This window comes from Diorhabda sublineata, chromosome 2 (assembly GCF_026230105.1).
Source record: "Diorhabda sublineata isolate icDioSubl1.1 chromosome 2, icDioSubl1.1, whole genome shotgun sequence".
In the NCBI taxonomy this organism is placed as follows: Eukaryota; Metazoa; Arthropoda; class Insecta; order Coleoptera; family Chrysomelidae; genus Diorhabda; species Diorhabda sublineata.
This window is the reverse complement of record NC_079475.1, coordinates 35,812,911-35,830,404: the sequence shown is the minus strand read 5'-3', so window position 1 is coordinate 35,830,404 and position 17,494 is coordinate 35,812,911. Positions and strand designations below refer to the sequence as shown.

The following is a 17,494-nucleotide window of genomic DNA, read 5'->3' as shown; positions in this document are numbered from 1 at the left end:
TATATATATATATATATATATATATATATATATATATATATATATATATATATATATATATATATAATGAAAAAGCTATTTTATAATTTACACATTTATTTTTCATTTTTATCATCATTTTCATCACTTTCTTCCTCAGATGATTCTTCAGATTCTTCATCATCATCATATTCGTAATCATAGTCGCCACCAGCAGCTTCATTATAATCATCGTAATCACCTCCAGTAGCTTCATTATAATCATCATAGTCTTCATATGAAGCTTGACCTTGTCTACCAAATTTATGACTACGAGCTGAAAAATTAGAGTTTTATGGTTAATTCCAATTTTGTTAAATGATTTAATAATTCAAATAATGTGAAATAAGCATTGTTTCTGAAATTGTTGAACTATTGTACAAATGTAAATACAGATCAGATAATATATTTAATTATAGTTTACTGATAAACACTTTATGAGAAATCTTTAATTTTAAGATAAATATTTGTAAGTACAATAATAATAAGGTTATCATTTCAAACTCCAATATAAAATATTTTTGAACTGATTATTAATATTTTAATAGCAAAAAATTTAGATAATAAAAGTTATAAACTTACTTGACATGCTAAGATCTTTAGTCTGTGATGTTTCAAATCCACATTTGGGGCATGGAATAGCTTTGTTTTTTTCATATTTAAATCCTTTCCTTCGAACATGATCTTCACAATAACATGTCTTGCATCTAAGACATGAATATTGTCCTAACTTATTACAAGATTGACCTAAAACATGTTCACAGTTAATCTAGATCACTACTTATAAAACAAAGTCCTCAGAAGTGTTTACCTGTACCCAAAAAATATCAAAGTTTGCCATATTTACAGAAATAATTAACTTTCTGTTAATAAATTTGGAGCAAATTATACAAAGTGAGTTTTGAGGGGTTCTAAGAGATATAAACCGGCAATAATAGCATTCAGGAAGACGAGAAATTTGTAATCATTTTAAATTTTAGAGATAAAAATACACAATCAGCATGAAGTAGACTGGAACGAGGCCTTGATTCCACAAATTAGCAAGAATAAGAGCTGCCAAAATAATAACTTGGAGGAATTGTTTTTAAGTTATGTTTTATCTCTTTTTAGCGAAGTAACATAAGTTTTATTTGAATTTTAAAATTTAGTTATTCATTATCCATGAGTAATAATAAAAAGGAATACAAAGTGCAATTAAAATAAGTTTGAACTTACACTTATAATTTTCAGATTCCAAAACTTGACAAGATGCTTGATGTTCGAATTGATCATCTTCACAAAGGAAGTTTGTACAAAAAGAACATCTAAATATCCTTCCACCATGATCCCAGACACTACGTTCACATTCTATACAAATAGCTTCTTGTAATGGACAAGTACAAGCATGAGATTGAAGGCACTTCCTACCATGACATACCCATGCTTCACAAAAATCACAAATGGCACCCTAAAAATATTGGCTACTGCTAGTTGTTCGCTAAACGGATAATTAAAATAACTTAATCTTTCGATAACATCAATTCATTGTTATACTAAAAAATAAATTGGATAAGTAGGATTAGAAGTAGATCATAAGTAACCTAGCCTAACCATATAAAGCTGAATGTATACAGTCAATTAACTTGTACATAAATAGAAATGAAATTGAATCTGTCTACCTTGACATTTATTTATTTTTAATCCAAAATTTTTCAGTGTTTTCAATAAAAATAATAAGTTGAAATCAATTGAATCAATAATCGCAATACATAATTTTGGATCAATTTATTTAATAATTAAATATTATTAAGATGATTTACACTAAGATTATTGTAAAATATTATCTAAGAAATTCAATTATAACATTTTAAATTAATTTTCTATGTAACTAAGGATCACTGAGTGGAATTTAGATATATTTTTTTTAATTTTCAACAGTAATATTCTTTCAGGTTTGGAGAAATTTTAAAAATACATAGAAATGAGTTTTCTTCAATGGTGGCATCTGTTTTTAAATAAATTTCATATTCACTACTTATTCCATTGTTATAAAAAATTGTTTATATCTTTCATTATTTTATAAATAGAAACCAAAATTGAGTTATAAAATAAAATAATTTGTAGTTACATTCTATTAAATTAATAAAATCCTTCCAAAATAAAATTCATTGATATTCCTTAATGAAATATTATGTTATTCATAAGTTTAGTGGATGACAGACACTTCTATAAATATTTGAGAATTAAAACAGTAAAGTTAAAATAAAGAGTACTTACAACCATGCCCATTCCAGTTGTATATATTCCTGGATGTTTTATTACACAATCTCCAGTTTTCAACATACATTTCATTTTTCCACATTGGGCACAAACAGGAAGTCTCTGTATACTTTGGCAAAAATAACAAAAAGCCCGACTTTTTTGCTTTCTGAAACATCAGCTATTACTAAAATACTTAATAAAAAGAAAACTCAAATAACATACCGATTGCATTTTTCACATTCCATAGAAATATTGCATGGATGCTCTGCTAATTGAATATTTTCTTTTGCAGTTCGTATTTCTTTTTGCCTTAATTTTTGCTTTTCAGCTTTTTTTCTTTGTCCAGTTTTTTTCTTGGGCATTTCAAAAATAGTAAATTTGAGCAAAATAATCAAATGTGAATTTTGGTCTCTAAAATTTTCAAGGTTAGAATGAAATTTGTGCAAAGATATACATGTAATACTCCGAAATATTACATATATGTGCAAAGACAGTACATGTTGCGTGTCACGGGTCTAAATTTATTTAAATATGACGTTGACATAAATTGCTAAAAACTTCGATGTTGGCCAGCTTGTATCGGCCACGTAAGATTGACAATGACGTTTGAGAAAATGATTATTTCTGTCCAGAAAGATTTTTCTGCAAAAAAGTGTAGTGCACTAACTAATAACTGATATATTTATTCAGAAACTATTTATTTTAAAGTAAGTTGCCTCAAAATTGCTAAGCAGTGATAATTTATTTCTTCATTTACAAAGTGTATGATTGGAAGAAGCTGTGGTTAAATTTGATTAACAGAAAAGCAATTCATTCAGGTTCAAAGTCAAGTAGTTATAATTACTTATTCATTTGAAGACTATTTAAGAAAAGGCGTGTAAGTAGTTATTTATCTACTATTAATTTGCACAAAAATCTTATTTTTATACATTTATGAGGGTTCTTAAACACCTTTTAATGATGTGAAAAATAGGTCATAAAAATATTCGAGGTCAAAATGAAGATTATTCTGATTTTCCACACTGCAAGCATATCAAAAAAGTAATTTTTAATGATGCATTACTTTCACCTGTTTCAAATTATACTAAAAAATATTGCTAGAGAAATTTCTGTCTATAAAAACAGTGAAAACTTATCTCTATGTATGTGTCAATCTTAATGCATGGTATGTGTCAAACTAGGAAATGATTTATTTCACAAAAGAAAAATTAAATTATATAAAGTAATTTTAAGGAAGGCAGTTTGGTGTGTAGGGTATAAACCCTATAAACTATTTTTATGTTAATAAATTCCATATAGTAGCCCAATTGAATATGCCAGTAAATGAATGATAAATGATGTTAACTGCATTATAGAGCATTCAATCATTATAGTGTATCTTTATATTATACTACTATTTGACCATCCAGTAAATGCACTTCATGAAAATTCAATCAAATTGAATGAAAATTTTATTTTAATATAATTTTTGACCTACCTATTTCTAACCTAATTTTGGGATCAACTTTATATGTTATAAGATTCAAAATGAAAAACCATAAAGACCAATCTAAGCTTAAAAAACTAATGAATGATTTTGATTTAAAGGTGACTGAGTCCAGAAAACATTGTGCTATTCTCTGATATGATTTTATAATATTTTTTAGTTTTGAAAACAAAGAACAATTAATTTTTCCAAATTGAATAGAATAAAATAATTAAATATAAAACAATGTGTTACATATAAATATATATATATATATATATATATATATATATATATATATATATATATATATATATATATATATATATATATATATATTCTACACAATCCAAATATTGTTATCTAAATTTCATACATATTATCAACAATAGGATTTCTACCTTGGTTTCTATTTTTAACAGTTATAAATATATAATTTTTTCCGTTAATAAGATTACATAAATTTTGTTTCTTTTCCTCAATACTTCATTGCTGCATTAAAGCATCAGCTTCAACAACTTTTGTTAATTTGCATTTTTTTCTGAAAGAGACTAAGCTATTTAGCATTCTCACTGTTATTAGCAACTCTTAAAAGTAGTATTAAAGAAGGTAGTATCTTTAAACATGTATAATGTTAATTAAATACATAATTATCTTCCTATACTGTTTAATGTTTAAATACTTGACAAATATATCATAAATTGATATTTTGATTATTGTCATTGCTAATATCTTGAATATCATTGAATTGCTTTCTTTCCAATCATTACACATTTTTACAAATATTTGCATTTTGTAATTAGGTTTACAATTTTCAGTATACTTCAATGATATCATGGCTGAGAAAAACTTGAATGGACTATCTTTGAATGCAGAAAATCTTAAACATAATGCTGTACAAGATGATAAACTGTACCAGCAATTTAATGGAGTTCATTCTTCACAGTCGTCGAGAAGTTCATCACCTACAATGCGACTGGGACAAATTCCATCCTCCCAGTTACCCCCTACTAGACCTATACCCCAATCTCAACTACCCCCCTCCCGTTCTTTAATTGGAAGTGTAACACAACAAGTAGGGGCTTTAAATATTAATCAAGGAGTAACTGGGCGTAGTCAACAATTTGGAACCACACCTCAACCTTCCAATACCAGCAAAAATGTGTCTACTATGTCAAATGTATTTATGAAAGATCACATAAACACAAATAATTTGGCATCTACTTCTACACAGCCAACTCTAAATAATCCTAGTTTAATAGGTTTTCAGCCACAGCCTGATCCTGAAAAAGTCCCAAAACAAGATTTTCCTCCAGGTCAATCCAATGCTCAACCAATGGAAAACATTAAAAAAACTAATTTCGAAACTCCAACTGTAGCACAAGTTAAACATATAGAACCCACACCTAATATAAATAGCCAACATATACCGTTGAATCCCACACAATCAAATTATTGGTCTTCTAGAACACAACCAAATCAAGTACAGAATACAATTAGTGTTCCAAATAGTTCAACTGAATCTAGAATAAGTCCTATTACCTTTCAAAAACATCATCAGATAAGTCCGAATCGAACAGTTGTAAATCAAACATCTCATCAAAGCATTCAGAATAACCAAGCTACTCCAAATAGGACACTTCAAGAATCATCTCCTATATTAGGCCAACCAAACAATCCATCATATAAACATTTTACTGGCCCTCATTTACAGCATCAACCAAGACCACCTTTTCAACCTGTTATATCCCAAATGGGTCAGAGTGGATTGCCCAATCAATCGTCAAGGCCTCAATTAAGTCATGTAGGTGCTCCTTTAACTTCAAATCAGCAAAGAATGTACCAGTCATCTCCTTTTCAACAACAAGATAACCAAAGATTTAACTCTACTAAAACTGTCAACAGTAATGCTAGTGTAAATGCAAACTTACTTCCAAGTACATCACCTATTGGTTCGCAAGCTTCTGTATATCCGCAAACTTCTAATAGTTTACCTCCCCTCCAACCATCAAATATCTCTCAGAAAGCTAATCTGCATTCCAATAGGTATCCCACATTACCAGTAAACAACTATCAGCAACCATCACCTGGGCAGTATCAATATCAGCAACAGACACAAAAGTCAATAATTCCTGAACAACATTCAAATACTTACCTGAATCAGAATAACCAACACACATCTTATCAAGGAGTTTTGAATACAGGTTTTAATAAACAATGGGGGATGGAACATTTAGATCTTCTTCAAGCACCAAACATATTACCAAGTACGAAAATTGAGCCCCCTCAAATTCGCCTTGGTCAAGAATTGTTAGATCAAGCTAATTGCAGTCCAGATGTCTTTCGCTGTACAATGACGAAGATCCCAGAAAATAATTCACTTTTACAAAAATCAAGACTTCCCTTGGGAGTATTAATCCATCCATTCCGAGATCTTAACCATTTACCTGTCATTCAGTGCAATGTGATAGTGAGATGTAGGTCTTGTCGTACTTATATAAATCCATTTGTAATATTTGTAGACAATAAGCGATGGAAATGTAATTTATGCTATAGGATCAATGAATTACCAGAAGAGTTTCAGTATGATCCAATTACAAAGACATACGGAGATCCTACTAGAAGACCAGAAATTAAGGCTAGTACCTTAGAATACATTGCTCCTGCAGAATATATGTTAAGGCCACCTCAACCTGCAGTTTATCTATACTTGTTGGATGTGTCTAAGTTGGCTGTTGAAAGTGGATATTTGAACATTGTTAGCAATATTTTATTAGATGAACTTAAAAATTTGCCTGGAGATGCAAGAACACAAATTGGATTTATTGCTTATGATTCTGCACTACATTTTTATTCTTTGCCGGAAGGTAAGGTACAATATTAACAATATTAGTTTATTTGGAAACTATTAATTGATCAAATTTCAAGTAAACGAAATTTTACTGTTACTCTTCAAATACCTACAGTATTAGTTTTAATAATTTAGAAAAGTATTCATATCTTTTTTACACATGAAAATATTTTTTCTCTTTTATTTGGAAAAGATATTTTATGAGGAGCATATTTAGTTGATTTATTTAAGTGTACAATATTGCATTAGATTGTCAAGGCTACATAAACAGTTGTTTGCTGCATCATTTTATCAGATTGAGCAAGGAAAATGTTAGATTACATTACAGGGCCCGTAGAATAATTTTGAAGGGCTGAAATAGTTTAACGAACAAAAAGTTCATTCTAAACATTTGTGATGAAGTTTCTTATAAACCTAATGGTAAGACTGCAATTAGTTCACTAGATCAATAATTTGCTATCTACAATATTGACACCTTTGTGCTGATATCTACAATATTGACACCTTAGTGCTGATATCTACACAAACTATGAGAATAAATAGAAAATTTTATGGTTGATATTAGTACTAGTTTTATTTTTTAATATTGTTTTCAGGTATAACTCAACCCCACGAGATGACCATTTTGGACATAGATGATGTATTTCTTCCAACTCCAGACAATTTGTTGGTAAACTTGAAGGACAGAATGGACCTAATAGCAGATCTACTTAGACTCTTACCTACAAGATTCTCCAACAGTTTTGATACTAACTCCGCCCTTGGTGCAGCTCTACAAGTAGCCTTCAAAATGATGGGTCCAACAGGAGGTAGAGTAACAGTTTTTCAAGCCGCTTTGCCAAATGTAGGGCCTGGAGCTTTGGTATCAAGAGAAGATCCATCTAAGAGGGCTGCTGCAGAAGTAGCTCATCTCAATCCTGCTAACGATTTTTATAAACGTCTTGCGCTAGAATGCAGTGGCCAACAGATAGCTGTGGACATGTTTATAGTTAATTCTCAATATGTAGATATTGCTACTATTTCGGGAATAAGCAGATTCAGTGGCGGTTGTTTGCATCACTTTCCATTGCTCAAGCCTTCTAGACCCATAATTTCTGATAGTTTTGCGCGATCTTTCAGACGTTACATCACCAGAAAAATTGGATTTGAAGCCGTAATGCGAATAAGGTGTACAAGAGGATTATCAATTCACACTTTTCATGGTAACTTCTTTGTTCGTTCAACAGATTTACTTTCTCTACCAAACATCAACCCAGATGCAGGATTCGGTATGCAAGTAGCTATCGAAGAAAGTTTGGCTGATGTGCAAAGTGTTTGTTTCCAGGCAGCATTATTGTATACTTCTAGTAAAGGTGAACGTAGGATAAGAGTGCACACGATGTGCTTGCCAATAGCATCGACGCTTCAAGAAATTATTCATTCTGCAGACCAACAGTGTATTATAGGATTGTTATCAAAGATGGCAGTCGATCGATCGATGCAATCTAGTCTTTTAGATGCCCGCGAAGCGTTCATCAACGTAGCAATAGATATACTAACAAGTTATAAAATGAGTCTTAATCTCGGCAGTCCTGTGCTGGGTTTGTTGGTACCGAATTGTTTGCGATTATTGCCTTTGTATATATCAGCTCTTCTCAAACACGTCGCGTTTAGAACAAGTACCTCTACAAGATTAGATGATAGAGTAATGAAAATGATAGATATGAAAACTAAACCATTATATATGCTCATCAAGGACGTTTATCCCGACTTATTTCCTATACATAATTTAGAACAGCAGGAGGTTATTATGAATTCTGATGAGGAACCAATATCGATGCCCCCCAGACTACAACTTACTGCCAGATCTCTTGAAAGTAGAGGTGCATTTTTGTTAGACATGGGTGAAAACATGATTCTTTTTATTTGTCCAAATGTGCCACAAGAATTTTTAAATGAAGTGCTCGGAATATCGCACTATAACGCCATTCCTGATGACATGTATGAAATACCCATATTAGATAATATAAGAAATCAAAGACTACATCAATTTATTAATTATTTAAATGAGGACAAACCTTTTGCGCCACCAATACAAGTGATTAAAGACAATAGTACTAATAGGAGTGTATTTTTTGAAAGGTTAATAGAAGATCGGGTAGAAACTGCACTTTCTTATCATGAATTCTTGCAACATTTAAAAACTCAAGTGAAATGAGTTTAGGTGTATATTTATTATTTTTATCATTGTATCTAATTTATGCAAAAATATTGCTATTAGGAGGGTTAATCTGAAATTATCAAAGTACAAAAATGAAAATAAATGAGCATTTATATCTTCAATATTTAAATACAAATATTTTTTCTTTATAACGGTAACCTTAAATGGTTGTTAATTTATATCTTGCATAATAAATTCAATACATATATCAAATTAATTTTATAAATAATCACTATATTTAGCATTACCAATAACATGTCACTAAAGTTAACAGAGTAATATGAGCAGTCAGAAAAAACAATAAGTGGAAAATTAAGTGCCATATTTCGAAATTTTCCGCTGTTCATGTTTTTGAGAAATTGGCTATTATACTAACTTTGGAAAAAAGTTAGCATTATTAATAGATATTTGAAGTAGAATGTTTCCATAATTAAATGCTCCGTTGTTCAATATTAAAAAAATTTCTCCTATTGTTAGACGTCACGAAAATTTTGACTTTCCAAGTTTTCTCAGCAAATCACTATCATTGGTGGATAATTATAGACTTGTGGGGCTTGTAAAGACTTGTTTAATGAAATGTATGCCACACGAATCTATAATTCTTCACCAATAATAGTGTTCGGAAAAAGTCATAATTTTCGTGACGTCCAAGAATAGGAAACATTTTTTTACAAAAAAAATTTTTTTTATTCTTGAAAAACGTAACATCTAATTGGTATTTAAATATGAAAGCATTCTACTTCAATTATTGATATTGATAATGCTAACTTTTTTCCAAAGTTAGTATAATAGCCAAGTTCTCAAAAACATGAACAGCGGAAAATTTCGAAATATGGCACTTAATTTTCCGCTTATTGTTTTTTCTGCCTGCTCATATTGCTCTACTAACTTTAGTATCTTAAGATTTATCATGTCTCAGACTTAAAAAGTAAGTGATTAAACATTGCTTTTTAGAAGTTAATTCTGAATTCAGGTCTCTTTTGTACCCAGTTTTTTTATTGTCTTGTATCTTTTACTGTATTCCTCGATTCCATTTTGAATCCTAGTGTATTTTATTTCTTTATAATATGGGTCGTTATTATTTTCATCTACTCTCCTGACTTTGTTTTATTTATGTTCACCATTTTAATTATTCCTATTTATGAGGACCCAGACGTTCATTAACTTTTGGATTATATTCTCTTAAGACCAAATTATCAAAATATAACAGGTTATATATTCTTATATCCCATTATTGTACTGTAGTGTTCACATTTTTTTATTGCTTAATTATCGTGTACATGATGAGTTTAAACAGCATTCCTCTGATGTTTGTACTCTTATTTATACTTATAGCCCTCTTATCATTTTATTTGCACTTCTTAAAGTCTATATTAGCCCTCAAGTATTTTCATTTTCTATAGTATCGCACTTTTCTACAGAACATGATAGAGGCTGGTTACAAATCAATAAATACTATAAAAATGTCTTGCCTTTTCTGTATTGTTATTTCTACTAACTGTTTTATTATGTATATATTATCATCAGTTTGCCTGCTTAGATTTAAAGTTGTCTGGTTTTAATCAACTTTTGAATATACCAAAATATAGGAATGGTATCCCAAAAAGTGATAATACGCTCCTTATAGAAATACTTTTTTATGAACAAATACATTGCATTACCTATCATTTAATCAAAAACATTGTTTGCTACTACAACACCCAAATTCACAATTACACTGTTTCGATAACCAAGTTATCACCTTCAGAGACTAAAGAAAACAGTATAATTGTGTGTTGATGTAGTGGTAGATGTGGATTTCACCGAGGTTCTATAAATTTCAATTTAATTTTTTATTCAATTAATGCATCATAAATGTTGTATTGTATAGCAAGATAATAAACTATTTTATTATTCGACATTATATTTCTTAGATTATATTCAAAAAAATAATAAGGTTTTATCTAAAGACTACATTGCTAATAATAATTTTTGATGAAATGGTGAATCAAAATATGTTGAAAAAAATATTAGAACGATTTTTCTAATTTCTTGTACATACATAATTTTTGATAGACCCTCGTAAAAACTAAATCAGACTTTGTGTAATAAAATAATTTTAAGTTTAATTTTTATTCCCTTCGCTATTATTGCAACTAGTCTATTATTGAAAGTATTTAAAAAATAGAAATTTTTGATAAAATTGTTTTTATATAATATTCAAGGTTATCATGTTTGTTTGATGTTCATAAAAAGCAGTTTTCGAATGAGAAGATGTAGATACAGAAACATCTTAATTAAGGATATCCTGAAAATTTGAATCGTAGATTTTTATTTGGGTTATTTTCAATAAACATTTAAATGGAAACAAATCTTATAATATTAATGACTATTTATTTTGCTTAAACTTGTACAACTGTTTATAACAAATAAAATTCTATGGCAACAAATGGCTTGCAATGAGAAAAAAAATGAAAAGTGTCAAAAAAATTTTTTTAGTTTTCCTAGTTGTATTTTTTTAACACTCTATATAAATGTTCATGTATTTGTTAATTACTTCAATTATACATAGTTCATTCTTTCAGGAAAGAATTTGGAACCTTTATATAATAAAAATCTGAATTAGTCTTAAAAATTTGAAAACGAAAACTGTGCAAAATATCAACTCTCTAATATGCCGTTGTCACCTTTTTTTTTTAATGAGTTTTCAAAAAATAAAAAATCCTTTTTTGGAATTTTAATATAAAAATTCTACAAAAGGACAAGAACAAAATTTAAATTCATAGATTATCATAAAAACCCATATTTTTAGAAATCAAATCAGCTTTGTTAGTTTCTTTAATTTGATTTTGGCAATTAAGTTATGGTATAACCATATCCCTGATTGATTCCTTCTCGACATTTTTATTGATAATACACTTCCTTCCATTTTGTTTAATGTTGCCTTATTTTTAATCTGGTATTAACTGAGTTGAAATTTCTGGAACCGTTGGTGATATTCATACTGAACACTACACCAACACTCATCGATAACCAAGTTGTCATCTTCAATGAAAAAGTAAACCCTTTGGTACTTTGAGCTCACACTTGAATCCCTTTGGCTGTTGTAATTGTCGTTTGGGCTATGTCCAAAGTTAACAAAAATGTTTTGGTGTTAGCAGACACATATTACCATTCTTCGTTTGGTCGTGGAACCCCTCAGTACTTTTTTAAAATACAAGAGGAAATCTCATTTTCATCTCACTTAGTTATTCCATCATGCTACAGGTGCTTTAGTCATGGAAAATTATAGATAATGGTTTTTTCTTGCTTTTTCGTCTTGTCTATGAATCACCTCAAGTTTGCCTTTGAAATCTTGTCATTTTAATTAGTTTTCATCATTACATTCAATGAGACACATGTATTGCAGGTATCGGTCCGAGGATGGTGAATGTTTTAGTTGAGAATTTTGATGTAGCAACTGTTATTGCAGATATCTTTAAATATTTAATACAATTTCTGAATATTCAGGTTTTGATTTGTCTTTTTTTCTTTTGGAAAGGAAGAAATGTGTTGAATTACAAGATCATCATCTGCAGGTGAGGATATTCTATATTCCTCTATGCTACACATAAATAGTTACAATCGTTCAATTTTAACGGGTCTTTTCAATATTGCAAAACTATAATATGTAATGTATAAAAATAAACTTTTCATGGCTTCTAATTTGCTTTGGATTTTCGTGTTTTACAAACCGTCAAAAGTCCCAATACGAATTTTGTTTCAAGTGATCACCCGATGGAATAAAGTCACTATTTGTTCACGTGGTATATCAACACACTTTTATTAATAGTTAAAGTCAACCTAAAGACACGGATAGAAAACGGAAGGTTTCAAAATTTCATGAAAACCATCTTGCTGTTGCTCACACGATTTTCTTATTGTATTTTTAACATAAAACAAGCAAAGTAAATAAAACTGTTTAATTGAAATATAAACATAGTAAATTGCTACTGACAACAGCTGATTTGTGTAGTGGTACTTAGCACGTTTCCATAACAAATTACTCGAGACTGTACCCTCGCGACATCTTTGGTATAATATTTAAAATGGTTCCAACGTATGTCACATAATCTGTATTATAAGTTATTGGCGATGGCACTTAGCACTCATCACTCATTTGATGTCCACAATAATTATTTAAAGCGTTTTCTACTTAATTTTCTTTTTCATTACACATCTGATTGTACTCCTAAGCATACCACATCTCTACCATCGGTTATCATAGTTTCATTTTCTTCTTCCTGCACAATCTCCATATCAAAGGTTTGCTATTTTCACTTTTATAGCTGCGGTCATATAATATGACCATTTTCGCAGGTTCCTAAACCAAGATATTCTTCTTTTTCCTTCAGTTTTTCCTCGAATTATGAGCTGTAAGATCTCATATTTTGAACCTCTCATGATGTTGCCAAGACTTCTCCTTTACACGATATCCTACGGTAGGCACGCTCACGAAGGCTTCTAGTCTTCGCTCGCAATATGCGCTTAGGGTCCATGCTTCTGCACAATATAATAGGACAGTAGGCTCGTACCACTCTAGCATCCGTGTTCTCAGATCGCGACTGCAGAGAAGCTTCTTGATATTCATAAACCATGCTATCTCGAATCGATTTTTTATTTGTCAATCAACATTTGTACTCTTTCTTTCGCCTTCCACATTCAGTTTTTCAATGGGCGCTTAGTAGATATATTCCGCTGGCATCATTTTCGATAGTTTTGGTGAAGATTTCCTCCGAGTAGTCGTTGAAAAAGAAAATAGAAACAACACACCTCTGTCTGACTCTTCGCTTGATTTTCACGGCTTTTGTCAGTTTAGACTGAATGAGAACAGACGCATTTTGATTCAGATATAATTTGGTTTTTATTTGTAAATTCCTTGTGTCAAGGTTTTTTCGTTCCTGGGCTTCTATTGCTTATGTCTCACTTTATCAAATTCAATGAAGGAAAAATTCAAAAATATGATATAAAAGGTCAATATCTTTTTGATTCTTTATGTTTTCTACAAACTTAATTACTACAAAAAGTTATATAGGACTAGAAAGTTTCTCTAATAATGATTTTTGTACGTGTTTACTCTCCTTTAAGATACAGAAACTGTACTTAATTTTAAAATAGTCTCGAATAATATACGTATCTAGGTAAATTTTTTAAATGGTCTAATAATTTTGACAATTACATCAAACTAGAGGGTGTGACAATTCTGACAATTTTATATTAAACTAATGCGCTTTTCGATAACCAAGTTGTCGTCTTCAGAGACGGAAAGGTGCAGTTGTCAGTATCCACTAACGAGAAATTCCAACAAGATTCCTAGATTCTGACATTCATAGTTTTTATTTACGAGATGTGGCTATTAAATACCCTAGAGGGCGCCCTAGACACGTGGAGTAAAAAACAAATAGTGCGTTGTGTATCTTGTCTATGAACGTGCCAAAACACGTTTCCGTCACTATTATAGGGTTGAAACGAACGTGTTTTTTTCTTGTGATGAAAAACGGGAGCAACGTATCAATCTCAAATTTCTCGTCAATTTGAAAAAACTCCGACTGAGTGCTTTAAATTGTTGCAAGAAGCCTATCTCGTGCGCGTGTTTTTGAGTGTTGTAAGCGCAGAGAAATCACTGAAGATGACCATCGCCCAGGTCACCCTGTGACTGTTTCAACTCCGGAAACAGTGACCAAAATCAACCAAATTGTGCGTGCAACGGTTAGAAAAATTTTAGACGAAGAATTACATATGAAAAAAATCAAAAAATTTGACTCCTAATCAAAAGCTCTTACATTAATGAGTCTGCTCAGATTTCCTTGAAAGGTTAGAAATAGATCTGCTTTGAAAGGTACCGATTTGAGTCGATAGAAGCAGTAAAGCAAAAAACGACAGAGCTCCTAAAGGCACTCACTAAAGAAGACTTCCAGCACTGCTTCGATCAATGGAAAAAACGTGTGGAAAGATGTATGGTGAGGGGAGGAGAGCGTTCGAATGTAGAATAATTTTTATAATAAAACCCTTAAAACTAAAAAAATGCAGTCTCATTATTTAATAGCCAGACCTCGTAGATCTGAAGACATAGTTCCATGGACAGATGGACTAAAGTCGAAGACCTAGATATTGACGTGCAGAGTAATCATTCAGGTGTGCTGTATTCTACCGTCGAATTAACGAAAATTTCCCAAGAATTTTTATAATAAAACCATGTTTCGTAACCAGTCTCGTTATTTAATATCCAGACCTCGTATTCCAAATAAGTTAACTATTTTATTTCAATAATTCGTTTATTTATCTAAGAATTTTTTCAATATTGTAGAATCTATTTAACAATATTTGTTTTGGTAATTATTATTTAGTATTAAATGAGAGTTGGATACATTTCATGAAAGCAGAAAACTTTTACGAAGTGCTTTTTATGGTGCAAATTGAATTGTGGTAATCTTTTTATTCTAAGAAAAATAAGACTGATATTGGAATTAAACATGTTATATAATTTATTAGTTATTTAAAAAATAAACCAAAAATAATATTTTTTAAAAATTTGTTATTTTATTACGCAAAATATATTCAAATGGAATTTGATATTATATATTGTGATAGAAAAAGCAGCAATACTTTTGCATCGATCATTGTTTTCACTTATCATTTGCCATCTATATTTCGTACTGTTTCCAATTTGTTGTATCATCTACATAGAGCATATTATTTTATTGTAAAATAGGAAATATTACATCATGTCTTAATTTCTATTGTGTATTCACGATTTTGTCTGTTTCAATACAGATGGGCTGAAAATAAATTGTATATATTTATGCCGAGTATTTCATAACCCTTTACATGGAAAAATTGATTAACTATACACAAACTGAAATTTCCTTAGTGTACAAAGAGAGACAAATATAAATTGGTTACCTACAAATCCTGGAAAGCTGCTAACATCTTTTTTTATCTCTACTCTTTTTGTAGCAACATGATTAGCACTAGTTGTCTCATTCTAAATCACTATCTTTTCAAACGAACCTCTTTCAAAAATACAAAAAACGGAAGTTCAGCCTCAGAAAACAAAATGGAAAAACATATCAAAGATGTGAGAGAATTTGTAGAAATTGCTGAGCACCTTTCAACTCGTGAGGAGTGAACATAATCTTCCCAGCCCTTCTTCAAAGAGAACAGGAGGAAATCCTCCACACTTGATCTGCTTCAGTAGAAGCAGTCTAGAGCTTGGGTACATAACAGAACCTTGGAGAAGGGCCAAAGTAACCTTCATACCAAAAATAGGAAAGATGGACACCACACATCCTAAATCCATCGAACCAATCAGCCTTAGACGCAAATCTATGGAAACTGCACTGGTAGGAGTAGATAGGACAACCTCTAGACTACTATCCACTAGAACAGCATAAATAAAAGTAGAGCAAGACACCATATTAATGATAACAAGGGATCCCCACTTATGTGGAACTCAGTAGTAGAAGAAATCTTAGCAGCGTGCGAATTCTGTTGCGCAGAAGACTAAAGCTCTATCCACAACTTCAGATCACTACCCCTGGAAGGTATGAAATAGAAGACGAAGATCTCTGGCAGCTACAGCTTCCGCAAATTCTGAACTTTCTAAGAGGAATGGGACTAATAGATCAGAGAGATAAAATAGATCGTTCGGGTTGAAGTGTACATGGTACCCTAATATACACATGACTAGACGAATTGCCTGTATCGCTACCATATCAGTTTTTTATTGGGGGTCATATATATATTACTTCACACGTTAATGAGGGGCTAAGGTATCACCAAAATGTAACAGTATGAGACAAGGGGGAGGGGGTCAAAAGTATTACTACTAATTAAATTAATATTTCATTGTTTTTTGACTAATCGTTTTTTTTTTTTGGTTATCTGGAATATTGGACTTTATTTTATAGATTATTCAATAAAAACATAAATAAAAAATGATAATAGCTGTTTCCTTTAGTTTATTTGTGCGTCAAGTCACATGAAGAGTCCTAAAATTCGTGTAACGTAATTTGTTTCATCTCATATGTACCTACTGCTATCATCTTCTATTGTTTCTATTATTTTTGTTGCAACATGTGGTCCATTCCACTAAGTGTTCACGACACCTGAAATATTCTTTTGGACGTTCTACATAGCGACTACGACCGTTTTGGTCGCGGTGAGAAGGCACCTTATGACCATCACGAGGGGGTTCGAAGTGAGAGTTGTTTGGAGGAATTTTCAAAACTTAAACGACGCAGATTGCAACTATGGGATTCTATTTCATTATGTGATGCTGTATGTGATATTATAAGTACTTTTGAAGGATTCTTGTGACGCACCAGCAAATATTTTACTATCGCCACCATATTTTGATTTTACTTTAATGTAAATTAGTTGAGAATTACACTAAAAAATCCAATACAAATTATAACATAACTTCTTAAAGCTTCAGTTTTATATTTTCTGCTTTGCCATTTCTTAATATTTATCTCAACGCTCAAAACGCTTCGTAATCCTTTTTATTTGGACTAGGTTGAACGAAAAATATTGTGGTCGTGAGTACTTACTGTACTGCACCCTAAGATAAGATTATTAGCCTTTATTGTAAAATATCACTATGTTAAATAAATATTGACCTCAGATTTAGTTTTTGTATTAAATAATTATTCAACTATAAGAATAATCTTAATGCATTCATACTAAAAATGGAGAGCGG

The 17,494-nt window shown here is 30.7% G+C and overlaps 2 protein-coding genes across 3 annotated transcripts; one reads left to right on the top strand and one right to left on the bottom strand.

Moving 5' to 3' along the window:
* Positions 1 to 78: 78 nt before the first annotated feature.
* Positions 79 to 2,803, bottom strand: LOC130440537 (zinc finger protein 330 homolog). The gene is made up of 5 exons (XM_056773776.1): positions 2,482 to 2,803; positions 2,275 to 2,425; positions 1,234 to 1,465; positions 601 to 765; positions 79 to 295 (listed from the first exon to the last, which is right to left on the bottom strand). The coding sequence occupies exons 1-5, from the start codon at positions 2,619 to 2,621 to the stop codon at positions 96 to 98; spliced, it is 888 nt and encodes a 295-aa protein (XP_056629754.1). The 5' UTR covers positions 2,622 to 2,803; the 3' UTR covers positions 79 to 95.
* Positions 2,804 to 2,836: 33 nt separating this feature from the next.
* LOC130440532 (protein transport protein Sec24A) lies at positions 2,837 to 17,382 on the top strand. 2 transcript variants are annotated; one of them, XM_056773765.1, is made up of 3 exons: positions 2,837 to 2,966; positions 4,543 to 6,591; positions 7,172 to 17,382. In XM_056773765.1, exons 2-3 carry the CDS (start codon positions 4,560 to 4,562, stop codon positions 8,770 to 8,772), a joined length of 3,633 nt encoding a protein of 1,210 aa, XP_056629743.1. In that variant the 5' UTR covers positions 2,837 to 2,966; positions 4,543 to 4,559; the 3' UTR covers positions 8,773 to 17,382. The 2 variants fall into 2 exon arrangements, with proteins under 2 accessions (XP_056629743.1, XP_056629744.1); XM_056773766.1 differs by lacking the exon at positions 2,837 to 2,966 and adding an exon at positions 2,973 to 3,136.
* Positions 17,383 to 17,494: the final 112 nt, after the last annotated feature.

Excerpts from the sequence above, each read along its gene's own strand:
- LOC130440537 (XM_056773776.1), bottom strand. The coding sequence starts at position 2,621 with ATGCCCAAGAAAAAAACTGGACAAAGAAAAAAAGCTGAAAAGCAAAAA. Across the intron at positions 2,426-2,481 it reads GAATGTGAAAAATGCAATCG|AAAGCAAAAAAGTCGGGCTT; the intron begins GTATGTTATTTG and ends CTGATGTTTCAG. Across the intron at positions 296-600 it reads TAAAGATCTTAGCATGTCAA|CTCGTAGTCATAAATTTGGT; the intron begins GTAAGTTTATAA and ends CTAATTTTTCAG.
- LOC130440532 (XM_056773765.1), top strand. The coding sequence starts at position 4,560 with ATGGCTGAGAAAAACTTGAATGGACTATCTTTGAATGCAGAAAATCTT. Across the intron at positions 6,592-7,171 it reads TTTTTATTCTTTGCCGGAAG|GTATAACTCAACCCCACGAG; the intron begins GTAAGGTACAAT and ends TATTGTTTTCAG.